We start from the raw sequence: 17,270 nt of genomic DNA on the forward strand, positions 1-17,270 counted from the left end.
CTAAGCTGGGCTGATTTAGACAGATTTTTGATCTACTGTTCTGAAGATGTGGGTGTACCTTTAAAAGAGTGAAGGACTTGGCAAGCATATCGAGTGCTGGAGAATTTACAAAGTAACATTTGATTAAGAACAAACAGCACTCACTGAGTTGCCCGGAAACGACAAAAAAACAGAGTCACCTTAGGCCAACCAGTTTAAGTTATACCCGAAACAAAAATCAAACTACAATCCCATTTGCCTTGAGTACATTGACAATATTAGAAGCCAATGGCAATCCGATGCTTTGAGGGTATAAGACTGGGGAAAATTGAACAGTTGAGAGGGGAACTGCCAAGTCCTAGCATGTAACAGACTGTTTGAAAAAATATCTCTCTTAAAAGTACCTTTTTGATCAGTAACCTGTGACGCAGAAATTCCTAACAAGGAGAAAAGAGGACACAGGAAGATCTGAAGGCAAGAACTTACAGCTACCTGGTTTTGAGATAAGAAGTGTTGTTTTGTAAATCTTAATTAGGAATTTTATCAGACTAGTATTATAAAAGGAGCAGTAAAAGATAGGTTAGAGAAATAAATTGTAAGTAGTGGTTGGTTAATTATTCTTTGTTATACTTTGAGAAATAAAGTTGTTAAGTTTTACTTTACATAGTTCTTGGCCACTCGAATTTTTACAGATTACTGCATGGGATAAATCTTTTCTGGGTTCCTGGTTTTAAATTAAGCAGGGGAGTTTACCCGTGTCAGAACACTACAAATGAGTGATGGGTTGTCAGTGGCAAGAAACAAAGTGGAGTTAAGACCACAATCAAGTCGGCAATGAAGAACAGAGCAGACTCAATGTTAAATGACTTGGTCCTATGTCTTATTATGGGTTTACATGACAAGGAATCGATTCATGTGAAACTGATCCCACTGAGAGATCTTGTTACTGTAACAGAACCCTCCAAGTAATCCATCAGGGTAACACTCAGCTAGCAGGGTGATGTCTGATTTTAAAGGAACTTTTCAGCGAACAATTAATTTGTGTTTCTCATTTTATCTTTGGCAGGAGTGCATATTTTGCAATTCATAAGGACTGTTGTGATCACTGCTGATGGCTCTATTAAGAGATCGATGAATGTTGGGTTTGATGGAAAGGACTTTATCAGTTTAGAGCCGGACAGAATGAGATGGGTCGCAGCAAATCACTTTGCAGTGAAGATCAAGGAGAACTGGGATTCGGATAAAGCGTGGAACAGGCATTGGAAATGGCATTTGGAAGAGGAACTTGTTGAGCGTTTAAAATCACGTTTACACTTCGGAAAACAATACTTTGAAAGGAAAGGTATGTGTTTCTGTTTTGCTCCATGTTCTGATCTAACCTCACTGATCTATGAAACCGTTCTCCCATTCCATTCAGTGTCTGTCTGTTGTTTGTGTTTTCACCCTTTCCCATCACAGTTCAGCCTGAAGTGTTCATCTCCAGGAGGGAGCCCAATGGTCAGGACAAGCCGCTCACTCTCTCCTGCCTGGTCACTGGGTTTTATCCTGCAGACATCGAGGTGACCTGGCTAAGGAATGGAGAGGTCATGTCTGAGACCCAATCCTCGGGGGTTCGACCGAACCACGATGGGACCCATCAGATCCAGAAAGAGATTGAGATCAATGCTGGGGATGAGGATCAATACTCCTGTCAAATTGAACACAGCAGCCTGGCAGAGGGCAAGCTCTATCAGTGGGGTAAGGGACTGGTGTGTGTGTGTGTGTGTGTGTGTGTGTGTGTGTCTGTCTGTCTGTCTGTCTGTCTTTTGAATCCTTTCCACCATTCAACAAGATTATGGATGATTTTCCCCACAATTTAATTGAAAATCCTAAAACTTTAAAGTACACTATGAATTCTACTCTGTTATTCGACATGACCATGGCTAGTCATTGTCCTCCAATCCTCTTGACTCTCTGCTTCCCAGATGCCCTGATTCCTTGAGAAACCAAAGACCTCCCAATCCCAGTCTTAAGGATACTTAGAAAGTCTGACTTGATGGATCATTTTCTTGACATTTTTATTATTTATGTTGCTGACGGACACTGAAACATATTCACAAGAACCTACAGTGACTCTTCAAACACAGGGCACGGGTTAGTTACACAAAAGGAAACAACGCAGGACAGTTAGAACGACATTAACACAAACAGAAAAACAAAGTTTCATTGTGTTTATTCTTTTTAAAGATGCTCAATTCCAAAGAAATTCCACTGTCAGCTTTACACTTGAGTTTTTGAGTTCACAAATCCACCCAAATTCTGTTTGATTAGTTGATCCATACCCAAGTGTCTGTCCCACTATCGCTGGACATTTGTGGGAGCCTTTTCTTTGAGCTGGGTTCTCTCACTTATTTCATCTCTTCACTATGGTGGGTTCACTGCAGTAAATTAGCACCAATTCCTGGAGTTAGATTGGACCAAGTGCTTTTTTTTTTAAGTGTCGGCACTGTTTCTCTGTCTTTTTCTTCATTATCAGCTCAGCCCAGTTTCCCACAGTCAGTTCAGATTAGATTCCCTACAGTGTGGAAATAAGCCCTTCGGCCCAACCAGTCCACACCGACCCTCCGAAGGGTAACCCACCCAGTCCCATTTCCCTCTGACTAATGCACCTAACACTACAGGCAATTTAGTCATGACCGATTCACCCGACTTGCACATCTTTGGACTGTGGGAGGAAACCAGAGCACCCAGAGGAAACCCACACAGACACGGGGAGAATGTGCAAACTCCACACAGACGGTCACCCAAGGCTGAGAATTGAACCTGGGACCCTGGTGCTGTGAGGCAGCAGTGCTAACCACTGAGCCACCGTGCCGCTCTGTTTATTCCTCATCCCTTTGAAGTTTGATATGAAAACCATCAGTGATGCTGCCTCCTGGGCTGTCCAATGTAGCTCTGGGGATTGAACAAGGACAGAGCACAGACACCAGGGAGAATGGGAACAGGGTAACCCCCTAGGTTTGGAATAACGTGATGTTTATATCCCCATCAATGGGATCTTTTGTGACTTCACTGTACAGGGAAATCAGATAAGGGTCAAAGCAGCATTTCAATCAATCTAAACAATTCCCAAGGAGTGGGATCGGTTAAAATGGTCCCCAATCAACAAAAAATTGGGAATGGGTCCAGGAACAAAAATAATACTGGTGTTATTCAAATGTGTTTCAAATTCTAGAAGAAAACGGAGAGTGGTCCCACCTTTCCATAATACTTATTATTACTGGATCAGTCGCTGGACTGGCGGTTATATTCGGGATAATCAGCTGGAGACGGTCATACAGAGGTAAGACTCAGAGAGAGGGGAATGGGGAATGAGGGGACAGGGGGAGTCTGGGGGAATCTCCTGTACTGGGAGTACAGGGCGCTGAGAGGGGAGAGTGAGAGAGAGGGGAATGGGGAATGAGGGGACAGGGTGAGTCTGGGGGAATCTCCTGTACTGGACATTGAGAAAGAGGAAGGTAGAACTGAGGGAATAATGAGTGAATTGGCCATGTTTAGTATGGTAATGTGGAATGTGTGATCTAACCAAAGCACAATGACCTTTATCACCAGAGGGTTTGACGATAGGAGTGAAGACATCTTGCTACATTTGGGGAGCCTCAGTCCGAGGGTATCGTGTGCAGTTCCGGTCTCTTTACCTTTAGAGCCTTTGGCCTGAAAAGCCAGTGCTGATACATGGCTCCTTTTTAAACTAAAATCCTTTTACCTCCCTGCGATCTGCATCCCTCTATCTCTCGCTGATTCATTTTTCTGTGAAGATGCCTCTTAATTGCTATTATACCGGCTCCTACCACTGCCTCTGGCAGCACATTCCACGTATTTACCAGCCTGTGTTTCTAAAAAAACTTGCTTCTCACATCTCCTTTGAACTTTCCCCCCTTTACTTTAAACCTATGTCCCCTGGTATTTGACATTTCTACCCTGGGATAAAGACCCTGAGAATTCATTCTATCCATGCCTCTCATAATTTTGTAAACATGCATCAGGACAGCCCTCAGTCTCCATTCAAGTGAAAACAAACCAGGTTTGTCGAATCTCTCCTCATTGCTCATACCCTCCAAACCAGGCAACCCCCAGGTCAACTGTTTCTGTATCCTCTCCAAAACCTCCACGTCATTTTGTTAGTGTGGCAGCCAAAACAATAATGTGCTACTTATCTTTTCATTTTACGTATACTGACCTCACTCAAGAGACTTTCATGTGATAAATTATCGAAAGCCTTTAGTAAATCCGAATAGTGCATTATTCCTACCTCCATTTAATGAACAAAAGGCTTGGTCAGTAGTAGTCACTAGGCCCACAGGGATAATCCTCAATTCCAAACCGACCCCAAATAACCTTTGACTCCCGGTTGGTCAAGAATAGATCAACACTACCTTTAAAAAATGTTAATGTCCCTGCATTCACTGCTTTCTGGAGAAACAGGTTCTGAAGATTCACAATCCTCTGACAGAAAAGAAATTTTCTCCCAGTTCATTGAAATGGAAGATCCCTCATTTTTAAACTAAGAATCCAATGATTCTAGTCTCTCCCACAATAGAAACATTTTTTCAGCATCCACATTATCAAATCCCCTCAGGATCTCGTGTGTTCCAGTAAGAACATCTCTCCTACTTCTAAACTATAATGAATAGAGGCCCAACCTGTCCAACATTCTTCAGAAGGTAACCTAGCAACCCCTTCTCAGAACGGCTTCTGATACATCTATATCTTTATCTTACATGAGGGGATCATACCTGTGGGTGGTCCTGCAGATGCTGTAGTACCAATGCCTTGTAAACTTTAACACAACATCCTTTTATGCATCAACTCTTACATTAAACTGCAACATTTAATTAGCCTTCCGAATCACTTGCTGTACCTGCATCCTAACTTTCTGTGAATCATGTATCTTAACCCTTCAGAGTTCCACAGTCTCTCTCCCTTTAAATGAGATATTACTCCCTATTCTTGCTGCCAAAATGGACAAGGTGTGTGGAACACGTTGCCAGCAGAGGTAGTAGAGGCGGGCACATTAGATTAATTTACGTTGTGTCTGGACAGACGCATGAGTAGGTGGGGAGCAGAGGGATACAGATGCTTAGGAATTGGGTGACAGGTTTAGACAGTGGATTTGGATCGGCTCAGGCTTGGAGGGCCGAAGGGCCTGTTCCTGGGTTGTAAGTTTTTTCTTTGTTCTCTCTTTGGTCAAGGTCATATTAACCATATTCTAAACCAGCTGTCATATGCTTGTCCATTTATATCCCTCTGCAGACTCCAGTGTCTCTTTACTACTAACTTTGCTGCCTTTCTTTGAATTATCAATAAATTTGGTAACCATCTATTTAGTTCCTTAAACCAAATTGATCTACATTGTAAATAATTAAGGCCTCTGCACTGATCACTGTGACTCTTCATTCGTCACATCTTGCCAACCTGAAAATGACAGGTTTTTACATAATCTATCTCTCATATTAGGTCATCAATCCTCTGTCTACGCAACTTCACGTTACCATTGGTATGTGGTAACCTGTGATGTGGTCTCTTGTGAAATGCTTTCTGGCAACCTGAGGTCACAATTTCCACAATGTTCCCTTTGACCAGTTGCTTGCTACTTTCTCAAAGAAATAAATTAGTCAAATATGATTGCAGTTTCACAAAAGCACATTGACCCAACCTGATTGCACTGAGATTGTTGAGGTATCTGTGTACAGCCTCTTTTATTAACATTCCAGCATTTTCCCTGTGACAGAAGTGAGTGAACTGACCTGTACTTTCCCACCGTCTGTCTCTTGAAGAGAGGAGTCAAGTTGACTATTTTTCAACCTTACGGACTTTAGGAAATTTAAAACAAATGCATCCTTTGTCTCAGCGATGACTTCATAGATTCCCTACAGTATGGAAACAGGCCTTTTAGCCCAACAAGTCCACACTGACCCTCCAAAGAGTAATCCACCCAGACCATTCCCCTTACCCCTGACTAATGCACCTAACCTACACACCCCTGAACACTATGGGCAATTTAGCACAGCCAATTCACCTAACCTACACATCTTTGTGATTGTGGGAGGAAACCCACGCAGACAATGGGAGGATGTGCAAACTCCATTCAGGCAGTTGCCCGAGGCTGGGATTGAACCAGGGTCCCTGGCGCTGTGAGTGCCAACTGCTGTGCCACCTCCTTTTAAGACGCTAGGAAGAGGATGGTAAGAGAGTTCAAAACTAGAGGGCATAGGTTTAAGGTGAGAGGGCAAAGACTTTAAAAGGATGATAAGGCACAGTGTTTTCACAGAGGGTGGCGTGTGTATGGAATGAGCTGCCAGGGGAAGTGGTGGAGGCTGGTACAATTACAACATTTAAAAGGGATCCAGATAAGGAAGGGTTTCGAGGGAAATGGGCCAAATGCTGGAAAATTGGATTGGATACATTTAGGATAGCTGGTCGGCTTGGATGAGTTTGACTGCAGGGTCTTTTTTCATGCTGTCCATCTGTATAAGTCTATGATCTGGGAGTTTGTCAGTGTGTGTTCTGACAGCTTTTTCAATAATCCTGAGGGATTATCATTGTCTCCTTTTCTCGTCTGATTCAGAAATATTTTGGTGATTTTGTTTATCCTCAAAAACAAAGTACCTTCTCAATTCATCCACCTATTCAGTATTTAGTTTTATTAATGTGATTTGGGTGAACCTACTGGAAAGGTTAACATTCAGAAAGCGTACAATAGGGAAAAGTGGGTCGTATTCAGGTGAGCAGGCTGTGGTCAGTGAGACACCACAGGAAACTGTGCTGGGGATCTGGCTATTCACAATTTAAACTTATTATTGGGATGTGGGATTAAATTTAATGTTTCCAACTTGGCAGATGGCACTAAATTAGATATTAGAGGAGGTTGTAAGAAGGGTACAAGATGACTTGCAAAGGCTAAGTGAGTGGACAAGAACATTCACACATGGAATGGAATGTGGAGGAATGTGAGGTTATCCACATTGGTGAGGGATCAGAAATACAGCGTGTTTCTTACATCTGATCTCTCATAAACATCCATCAGCCAGGGGGACTGGGTCTGACCTTCACATCATCAATACATTGGGAAATAAAACCTGGCACCTCCTTCAGTTTAATACAAGCTTGGAGAAAAGTTCAAAACTTACCTGGAAGTTGCGCTGTGTGTTTGATATCCTAATGTTTGGTCTTTGTTGTACCTCCGTCTCCAAATAGCCGTTTGGTAGTTCAGAGCTTCAGTGTTGCTGAAGAAAAAGACACATTTTGAGTTTTTCATTTGCACTCATCAGGGGAATTCACGTGAGTGTTAATGTAAAGGGAAAGCAACATATATGAGAGAAGAGTGCTGATTGGTTAGCAAGTGGGCTCTGATGGAGGTGTTGCCATGGAGAATGTAGCACTTAGTGATTGACGGCGATAACAGCTCGGCTTTGTTCAGATTTTCCCCAAGACCCACCATGCTGTAGGATGGGTGATGCAGGAAGGAGTACCGGGGACTTGTGAGAAAGGTACAGCAGTGAACATAGGTGATTTTATTCCATAAATATATAAGTAAGAAAGATTGGTAAATTCTGTGGATGATGAGTTCATAAAATATTTTGGGGACAGTTTCATGGAGCAGCATGTTGTAAAGATAACCAGAGAGTAGGTTGGTTACATCTGATAATGTACAATGAGACAGGGTTAATTAATAATCACAGAATAAAGTTGCTTCGAGGGAGCAGTTATCCCAATATAATCAAACATCCCATTCTGTTTGAGGAGGACCAGTGTGGATTTAAGACTATGGTTTTAAACTTCACTAAGGGTAGTTCTGGGGGCTTGAAGATAGAGAAATTAGGCTCAGGGATGGGTCAATGAAGGTGCAGTGTCAGCCATTTATGGAGATATATTTCACAGTACCAAGATTCCTCCTCAGTGGAAGGTAAGATTCTAAGGGAAGAATATGTCACTTATGGCCAACTAAAGGAAGTTAAGTGTAGTCTAAGGTTGAAACCACAAGTGTCCCATTCCAGAAATGTCAGGTCAGAAGATTGGCCAGAAGGACTGCAAAGAATAACTAACAGATTAATAAGGATGGAAAATAGAGTATGCTAGTTAGAAATAAACAGTAAGGGTATTTATGGATATTTAAAAAGGAAAGGAATAAGGTAAGTGAGCATTGGTCATCTAGAGAGTGAGCCTGGACAGTGAATAAGAACATAACAAATGAATAATTTGGAGGAGCCAGTGTTAGACTGGGGTGTACAAAGTTAAAAATTACACAACACCAGGTTATAGTCCAACAGGTTTATTTGGAAGCACTAACTTTCAGAGCGTTGCTCTTTCATCCGGTGGTTGTGGAACAGGACCATAAGACACAGAATTTATAACAACAGGATTGCAGTGTCATGGAATGTAATATTAAACAAATTTAGCTTGAGTCTTTCATCTTTTAGTATGATCATGTTAGCTTCGGTTCCTTCATAGGAACCCAGAATCCCAGAACTTTTTTTAAAGTTACATTCTCAAGATAGCTTTAACAATAGGTGCCATTTCAGCTCTGATAGTGCGTTGAAGGTGTGAGGTTAATGTTAGGTCAGACTGATTCTATTTCCAAAGTGGGATTTAAGACTTTTACACAGATTTATGCAGTTTTTGAGCAAAATAAAGTGTAATTCTGCAAGTACAAATTCACCTCACAAACTTATGTGGGTGTATGTTAGGGGAAACCGAGTGTGTGTGTGCAAGTGGGTGGGTGTGGGGGTGTGAGTGTCTGTGAGAGAGTGTGTGTCTATGCGAGATTGTAATGGGGTATATGTCTGTGAGAGGGTGCTGTGTGTGAGTCTGAGTGTGGGGGAAGTATTTGTGAGCATATGAGAGAGAGCATGTGTATGAGAGTGTGTGTGTGTGTGTATGTGTGTGCGTATGTGTATGTGTGCGTGCGCGTGTGTGTATATAGTGCAGTGGGATCACCTGTAGTGCAACAAACAAGAGGCCAGCTCTTCAGGCCTACTCCACCATTCATTTTCTGATAGTCCACATTATTTTCCTGCATTGTCCTCATATCCCTTGATGTTCTTTAATATGCCAAACATTATTGATCTCAGTCTCAACATACGAACAATTGAGCATTCCCAGCCTCCCGAGACAGTCCGTACCGATGCATCACCGGGTTCTGAGTGAATGAATTCCTTCCCACCTCAGACCTCAGTGAGGTACCCCCTAATCTGGGCTGAGTCCCACAGGCATTAATTCCTAACTCCCAGCCAACCTCCATTGACCCTGTTGACCACTGGAAAATGGGTTATGTTTGGGTGAGATCATCTCACATTCTTCTAACTCAAGAGAATAAAGGCCCAGTTTTCTTAACTTTACTTCCTGGGGCAATCATTCCATCACAGTAATTAGTTTGGTAAAATTTCTATCTGCACCAAGTATATTTTTCCATTGGTACGGACACCTAAACTACACACAGTAGTTTAGGTGACATCTCAATAGAATTGCAGTAAAGTGTCTTTACTCCTGTACTCAAATCCCCTTACACTGAGGGACAGCATGTCATTTGCTTTAATTGCTTGCTGTTAACTGTAACTTTCAGTTCCCATGAACAAGGACAATAAAGTCCCTTTGAAGTTCAACACTTATCATTTGAGAAATGATAAGCCTATTACCATCTGTTCAATCTTATCGTGCCAAATGTATCTCATTATCAATACACTTAGAAATTAAATCTGGCACAACCTCAGATTTAATATAATCTTAAAGAATTTCAATAGAAAACTTACTTTGTCTTAACCTGTGTGTAAGTTGGGCTGTGTTGGCATTGCGAAGTTTAGTCTTCATTGTATATCTCTGTCTCACCAAACAAATAGACATTTGGTAATACAGAATTTACAAGTACACAATCCTTTATCCGAAATCCTTAATGTTCTTGTAAAACATTTTTCTTTGTAACAAGGTTGTTTGCAAACGGTTATCCCAACTTCACACCCACTTGACCCACGTCTCACTCAGACTTGGTGGCGTGGCCCAGCATTAGCAGGGGTCAATTCTGTCTCAGGGCTTATAGTACTCCCAGGTATGTCTGCTGTTTGGTAAGAGTTTTAAAATTTCACTGTTTAACTGTCATTTATTCCAAAATCTGAAAAACAGCTGGCCACCGAGGGTTTTGGATAAAGGAATGTGTACCTGTGGTACTGCTGAAAGTATTTATACGGTATGAGAGAACAGTGCTGATTGGTTGGCAAGTGGACTTTGGTAGACATTGCTTGGAGAATGCAACAGTTAATGACGGTTGATTGTGAACTGACAGACATCATTTTGCTTTCAAACTCGGCAGGTTGGCTCTGATTAGTCAGGCATTGCCCTGAGAAATGAAGCAGTGAATGGCTGTCACCTTGTCTTTAATTGAACCATCACAGTGCAGGCACACGTGCTTTCTGTTAGAACAAGTCAGAGCACTGGCAACTGATATATCGAGTACACATCCAGTACACAAAAGGGTGCGAGTCTGAACAGTGGGATCTTGGAGCTCAGGTGCAGTGTGAAAGTGAAGTCACAGGTAGACACAGGGCAGTGAGGAAGGCTTTTGGCACACTGCCCTTCATTAGTCAGGGCAGTGAGGATAGAAGTTGAGAAGTTATGTTGCAGTTATACATTGGTGAGGCCAAGCTCAAGTATTGTGTTCTGTTGTGGTCACCTTGTTACAAGAGGGATGTTATTAAACTGGAAAGGGTGCAGAAGAAATTTACAAGGATGTTACCAGGGCACAACAGTCTGAGTTATAGGGAGAGGTTGGACCAGCTAGGACCTTTTTCTTTAAAGCGTAGGAGACTGAGAGGGGATCTTAGAGAGGTGTATCACATCATGAGAGGCATGGATAGGGTGAATGCACTCAGTCTTTTTCCCAAGGTTGGGGAATCCAGTACAAGACGACATCAGTTTCAGGTTAGAGGGGGACGAATAAAAGGGAACCAGAGGGGCAACGTGTTTATACAGAGGGTGGTATGCAGATGGAATGAGCAGCTAGCAGAAGTGGTTGGGACGGGTACATTAACAGCATTTACAAGGCATTTGGACAAATACATGGATAGGAAAGGATTAATAGGATATGGGCCAAGTGCAGGGAAATGGGGTTAGCGTGGGTGGATATTTTGGTCTGCATGGACCAGTCTGGGCCGAAGGGCCTGTATCTGTGCTGTAGGCCTCTCTGACCCTCAATCCTACATTGGTTGTCAGCATAATTCCATGCACACTCAGCATTATCCAACAAATGCTGTCCAGTTGTAGAATCGCATCTAATGTTAGACACTGTCTTTTTCATTTTGTAACCATGTCTCTGTCATAGCTGTCAGATTAAAACTAATTGTGCTCTCAATTCATTCCATCGGTGATAAACGCTTTGCAAATTCAGATACAGAGCCTTTAGTTCTGTCTTTTTAATATTCTTGTAACTTCTAGTTTCATCTCCAGTGCACACCTAACGTGTATGCTCTGTCCCTTCCTTCCATACACTGATCATCATTTCCCTTATTGGTATCTAGATCTCTTGCTTTATCTTTTCCAGTTAAGACCTGATTGTGTTTGCTGACACAAGTGCATGCACGCTCGGTGTTACTTTTAATTCCCACGTGTCTGGGGGAATGGGGGGAGCAAGGCCCAATATCTCCCACAGTATGATCTGTGCTGATGTCCTGAACCCTAATGTCTCCCACAGGGTCTGCACGCTACAGGGGGTGCTGATGGTACCTGCCTGAGGGGGAATGGGTCCGAGGAAGCTGGATAAGTGGTAATGGAACCGGAGAAAAGGTGGGAACAGGCCCAGGAAATTGGGGGTGTGCTCAGTAGAGGGGATTGGAAGGCAACATGGTTCCCAAGAAATGGTGGGGATGGACCTGGGAGAGGGGGAAGGAGTGGGGGAGGGAAAAGGGAAAGGGAGGGAGGGTTGGAAGGAGGAGGGCTGGAGGCTTCCTGGGTACCGCTTACACATTCCTTCCCCTTCTGCATTCCCACTACCTCCTCATTAACCATGTCCTCATTCCCCTCCCTCCCCCACGTACCCACCCCCTACATCCTCAATCCCCTCCACCCCCACGTGCCTATTCCCCACCCCCTATGTCCTCAATCCCCTTCCCTCCCCCCCCCCCCCGTGCCCATTCCCTTCCACCCATGTCCTCATTCCCCTCCACCAACGTGCCCATTACCCTGCCCCCCACATCCTCAATCCCCCCCCCCCACTCCAGTGCCCATTCCCTTCCACCCAGGTCCTCAATCCCCTCGACCCCACGTCCTCATTTCCCCCCCCCCACGTCCTCAATCCCCTCCCCCCATGTCCTCATTCCCCTCCCCCCATGTCCTCAATCCTCTCCACTCCCAAGTGCCCGTTCCCCTCCACCCACGTCCTGAATCCCCTCCACCCCCACGTGCCTGTTCCCCGCCCACATTCCCATTCTCTTCCCCTCCCCCTTACATCCTCATTCCCCACCATGTCCTCTCTCCCCATCCATCCGGTCCTCACTCCCACCATATCCCGATCCTGTGTCCTCACTCCCTCTCACTGATCCCTGCTTCAGAAACATACACAAATGCAGAGAAAAAAATTTGTATGACATACATGTAAGTTTGGCATGATGCTGGAATGTGCCTGGAATTGGGCGTGTTTCCGGATTAACATGGATGCACAGTGTCAGCAAACACTGCCTGAATTTTTCACATCTTCCCAAAGGTTCTCCCTTAGCCTTGAACTAAACAGCAGGGATGTCACTGTACAACTCAGCAGGACACTGGACATAGCACAGGTCAGGTGAGCAGTGCCCCCACTTTGCCCAGTTCGACAGCAAGTGCCCTCCAAGGTGCTCATTATCCCACAAAACCAACTCTTGCTGTTGTTGCCAATGTGGAGGATGATCTGGGATCATTCCCTTCCTACTGCCAGATCCTCTTTAACCCTGTGCTGATGTCCTGAACTCAAGTAGCTGCAAGCAACACAATCTTCTGAACTCTCAGCTGCAGAGAACTTAGTCTATCTCACTGAAAACGCTGATCCCTACCACTTATATATTCCCATTAATTCTCCACACATCAATGGCATTGTGTACCATGGAGCCCTCGTCCATTCGCTCCTCCACCCTCTAGCCCCTGTGCTTCCAGGGGAGGGGATTGAGGACGTAGGGGGTGGGGAATGAGGACGTGGGGGGCAGGGTAATAGACAATTAAGTACTAGTACCCTTGACTACTGAACGAATCAAAGACCCTTTGGGAAAGGGTGTGACTGCCTCCTGGACTGAGGGATCCATCACCCTCCCTGATATATCACAGTGGTAACAGCTCAGTCTCCATCACCCTCCCTGATATATCACGGCGTTAACAGCTCAGTCTCCATCACCCTCCCTGATATATCAGAGCGTTAACAGCTCAGTCTCCATCACCCTCCCTGATATATCACATCCCAGTCAGACATCCCAATACGATCTATTGGCCCATATCCCCCAAACCCTTCCTATTGATATACCCATCCAGATGCCTTTTAAATGCTGGAATTGTACCAACCTCCCCCACTACCTCTGGTAGCTCATTCTGTACATTCCCCACTCTCTGTGTGAAGACGTTCCCCTTTAGATCCCTCTTATATTTTTCCCCTCTCTCCCTAAACCTATGCCCTCTGGTATTGGTCTCCCCCAACCTTAAGAAAAAATCTTGTCTTTTAATCCTATCCGTACCCTTAATTTTATAAACTTCCTGAAGATCACCCCTCAGCCTCCGACGCTCCAGGGAAAATAGCCTCGGCCTATTCAGCCCCTCCCTATCACTCAAACCCTCTAATCCTAGCAGCATCATGGGAAATCTTCTCTGCATCCTCTCAGCTTTAGCACCATACTTCCTGTAGACAGGTTGTACGCATCATTCCAAAAACAGTCTTATCAATGTCCTGTACAGACGCAGTATATACTCCCAATTCCTATCCTCAAGGCTGTGCTCAATGAAAGCAAGCATACCGCGTCTCCTTCCTGTCCACCTGGAACTCCACTTTCAAGGAACTATGCCCCTGTACCCCCAAGGTTTGTTTGTTCAGCAGCTCTCTCCAGGGCCCTGCCATTTACAGTATAAGGCTTATCCTGATTTGTCTTTCCAAAACACAACACCTCACATTTACCTACATTGAACTCCATCTGCCATTCCTCAGCCCATTGTTCTGTCTGATCAAGGTCCCATCGTACTCTGATATAACCTTCTTCACTGTCCACACCATCACCTATTTCAATGCTCATAGAGCAGACTCCCTGCAGTGTGAAAACAGGCCATTTCGCCCACAAGTCCACGCTGATCATCGGAAGAGTAACCCACCCAGACCCATTCCCATCCCCTACTATCTTACATTTAGCCCTGATTAAACCACCTCACCTACACATCCCTGACCATTATGGGGTAATTGAGCATGGCCAATTCAACTGGCCTGCATATCTTTGGACTGTGGGAGGAAACCAGAGCACCCGGAGGAAACCCACGCCAACACAGGGAGAATGTGCAAACTCTACACAGAGAGTCACCCAAGGCTGGAATTAAACCTGGGTCCCTGGAGCTGTGAGGCGACAGTGCTAACCACTGAGGCACTGTGCTGCCTCAGTATCATTTGCAAATTAACTAACCATGCCTCCTATATTTGTTTCTAAATCATTTTATATAAACGACAAGAAGCAGTCAGCTGATTCAACAAGAAATCCAAAACAGCTGTTCGATATAAATCCTTGAAAAGAACTTTAAAATGTAATGATTCCAAATTTACTGTTACTGGCCTGTTAATAGGGACATTTACATTTTTCTCAGTTATAACGCGGTTTAATATTTTCATTAATTCCCGCTCAGGTCTTTCTGGAGACCGGGCCCACCCTCCATCAGCAGGAAGTCATGGATAAGAATGTGGAACTGAAGCTGATGAGCAAATCTGAGGCCCAGCTCAAAACACAGCCCTTACAGAGAGAGTCCAAATATCCACATGGCCTGGAGGAAGGGAATGAAGCCGTAAATAAAGAAGAGAGTCCCTCAGAAACAGACAAATTAAATCCTGCTAGCAATGTTTCTGATGGAAACACAGTGAAATATCATCTAGGTAGCCATGTAACTGAATTCTTAACCACCAGTGAGGAACAAGAGGCAATGCAGAGTTTATTCAGAAAGAACCTGTTCTGAATGACCAAGTCAAGCCTAGACTGTGTCTCCCAGAGTTTGAAGGACTAACATTAATTGCAAGGAACATAGAAATTGAAATGAATGTGGATGGCAAGTTGTGCTCACAAGGGAAAGGAAGGTCTGGTCAGCTTCACAATTGTATTTCATAGAATCTCTATAATGCAGAGGCAGGCCATTTGACCCATCAAGTTCACACTGACCCTCTGAACAGCATCCTACCAGAGCCATCCCCCCCAGCCCATCCCTGTAACCCTGCATTTTCCATTGTTAATCCACTTTGCCTGCACATCCGTGGACATTATGGGAAATTTATCATGGTCAATCTGCCTGACCTGCAAAGCGTTAGACTGTGGGAGGAAACCGGAGCACCTGGAGGAAACCCACACAGACACGGGGAGAAAACTCCACACTAACAGCAACCCGAGGCTGGAATCGAACCTGGATCCACGGCACTGTGAGGCAGCCTGAGTCACCGTGCCACCCTACGTCAAGACAAGTTATTCACCAGTATTGAATAGGAAAGCATATTCAAGGTTTTCAAACAGTGAGAGGAAAGGTCACCACAAAAAGAGCTGGACTGGAAATTATACAACATGGAGGTACGGCGTCGAAGTTGGGGAAATGACTGTGATCCTGCATGTCAAGGATAGTGGTAGTTTTAATGAGTTATTACTGATGTGCAGCACAAGTGATGAATATGTTCTCTGCTGTGCTGCCATGCACTGGATAGTTTGCAGTGAGTTATCCGCTGGGAAGGGCAGATCTCAAGGAATTAACTCTTTCAGATAATGGGAATGCTCTGGCTGGGATTATTAGGGTATTTATGGAGAAACTGAGTGACAGATTCTACTGAGAAGTTGGGAACTGTTACTTTTCAGTCTGAAAAGATTAATAAACAGTGCTTTAAACAACAGATTGAAAGCTCTATCACTACAAATCATTTGACTGAAAGAGTGAAGGACTGGGGAAAGGATATTGTTGAGAATATCTGTACCAAGCATCCATCCAATAAATTGCATATAATTTTTTTGTGCTGTGCTGTCTGTAATGATTGTAATGAGGTCAGCCAGCTGGACCTCATAGAATCTGAGTTCCCTGATTGGACCAGATTAACAGCCCCAATCAGGGAGCCCTGGCTGACAGATATAAATGGAATATCTGCCCCAGAGATGGTCAAAAGATGCTGAGGGTGGTTAGTGAAGCTGGAAGGTGGGTAGGAGCGGGCTGCTTCAGCGTGGTCGGAAGGTGGGAGGGACGGGGGCTTGCTGAGTCTGTATTGTCTGCACTTCTGTATGTAACAGTATTGTCTAATGTACAAATGCCATTGTCACTGTCTTCATGGAGAAAGTGAGGTCTGCAGATGTTGGAGATCGGAGCTGAAAATGCGTTGCTGGAAAAGCGCAGCAGGTCAGGCAGCATCCAAGGAACAGGAGGCTGAAGATCAGAGCTGAAAATGGTTCCTGAAGAAGGGCTTATGCCCGAAATGTCGAATCTCCTGTTCCTTGGATGATGCCTGACCTTCTGCGCTTTTCCAGCAACACATTTTTAGCATTGTCACTGTCTTGTCATATGTGGAACTGGGATTTGAGGTGTGTCCTTAACTCCCTGGAATATGGTTGAACAGTAGGGTTTGGGGCCTAGCTTTGCTGCTCCTCTTCCTTGTAAAAATGCTGTCTCTTGTACAGCTGTAAATGTTTTCTTGTAAACTGTTTTGTAATTTGTTTAATAAAATAAATAAATGGAATATGAAAATAAGCACTACCGCAGTTAGGCGATAGTGTGTGGGTTAAAAAAAGAAAAGAATTTTTAAAAAAATAAACAGGAGTGTCAGAGGTAACATTCACTCTGAGAGCTGACTCAGAGAAAAAAAGAAAAAAGAATTTAAAAAGTTAAAAAAAAATAAATGGAATGTGAAAGTAAGCACTACCGCAGTTAGGCGGTAGGGTGGGGGTTAAATTAAAAAAATTTAAAAATAAACAGGAGTGTCAGAGGTTCGGCCACTCTGAGAGCTAGCTCTGAGGGGGCTCGATCACTGTCAAGGACTCTCCACGTGTGAATAAAGGGTGATTTGGTGACAGAATACCAGCCTTTGTGGAGTTATC

At 44.0% G+C, this 17,270-nt stretch overlaps 1 protein-coding gene across 1 annotated transcript in view; it reads left to right on the top strand.

Moving 5' to 3' along the window:
* Positions 1-16,906, top strand: part of LOC132832638 (uncharacterized) — a 68,182-nt gene extending 51,276 nt beyond the window's left edge. The window contains exons 9-12 of the mRNA XM_060850719.1: positions 1,046-1,321; positions 1,438-1,716; positions 3,194-3,300; positions 14,839-16,906. Coding sequence (XP_060706702.1) covers positions 1,046-1,321; positions 1,438-1,716; positions 3,194-3,300; positions 14,839-15,168 — 992 coding nt within the window. The 3' untranslated portion in view covers positions 15,169-16,906. The remainder of the gene's footprint in view (positions 1-1,045; positions 1,322-1,437; positions 1,717-3,193; positions 3,301-14,838) is intronic.
* The last annotated feature ends 364 nt before the right edge of the window (positions 16,907-17,270 follow it).

The sequence above is a fragment of the Hemiscyllium ocellatum genome, chromosome 35 (assembly GCF_020745735.1).
Source record: "Hemiscyllium ocellatum isolate sHemOce1 chromosome 35, sHemOce1.pat.X.cur, whole genome shotgun sequence".
Taxonomy (NCBI): Eukaryota; Metazoa; Chordata; class Chondrichthyes; order Orectolobiformes; family Hemiscylliidae; genus Hemiscyllium; species Hemiscyllium ocellatum.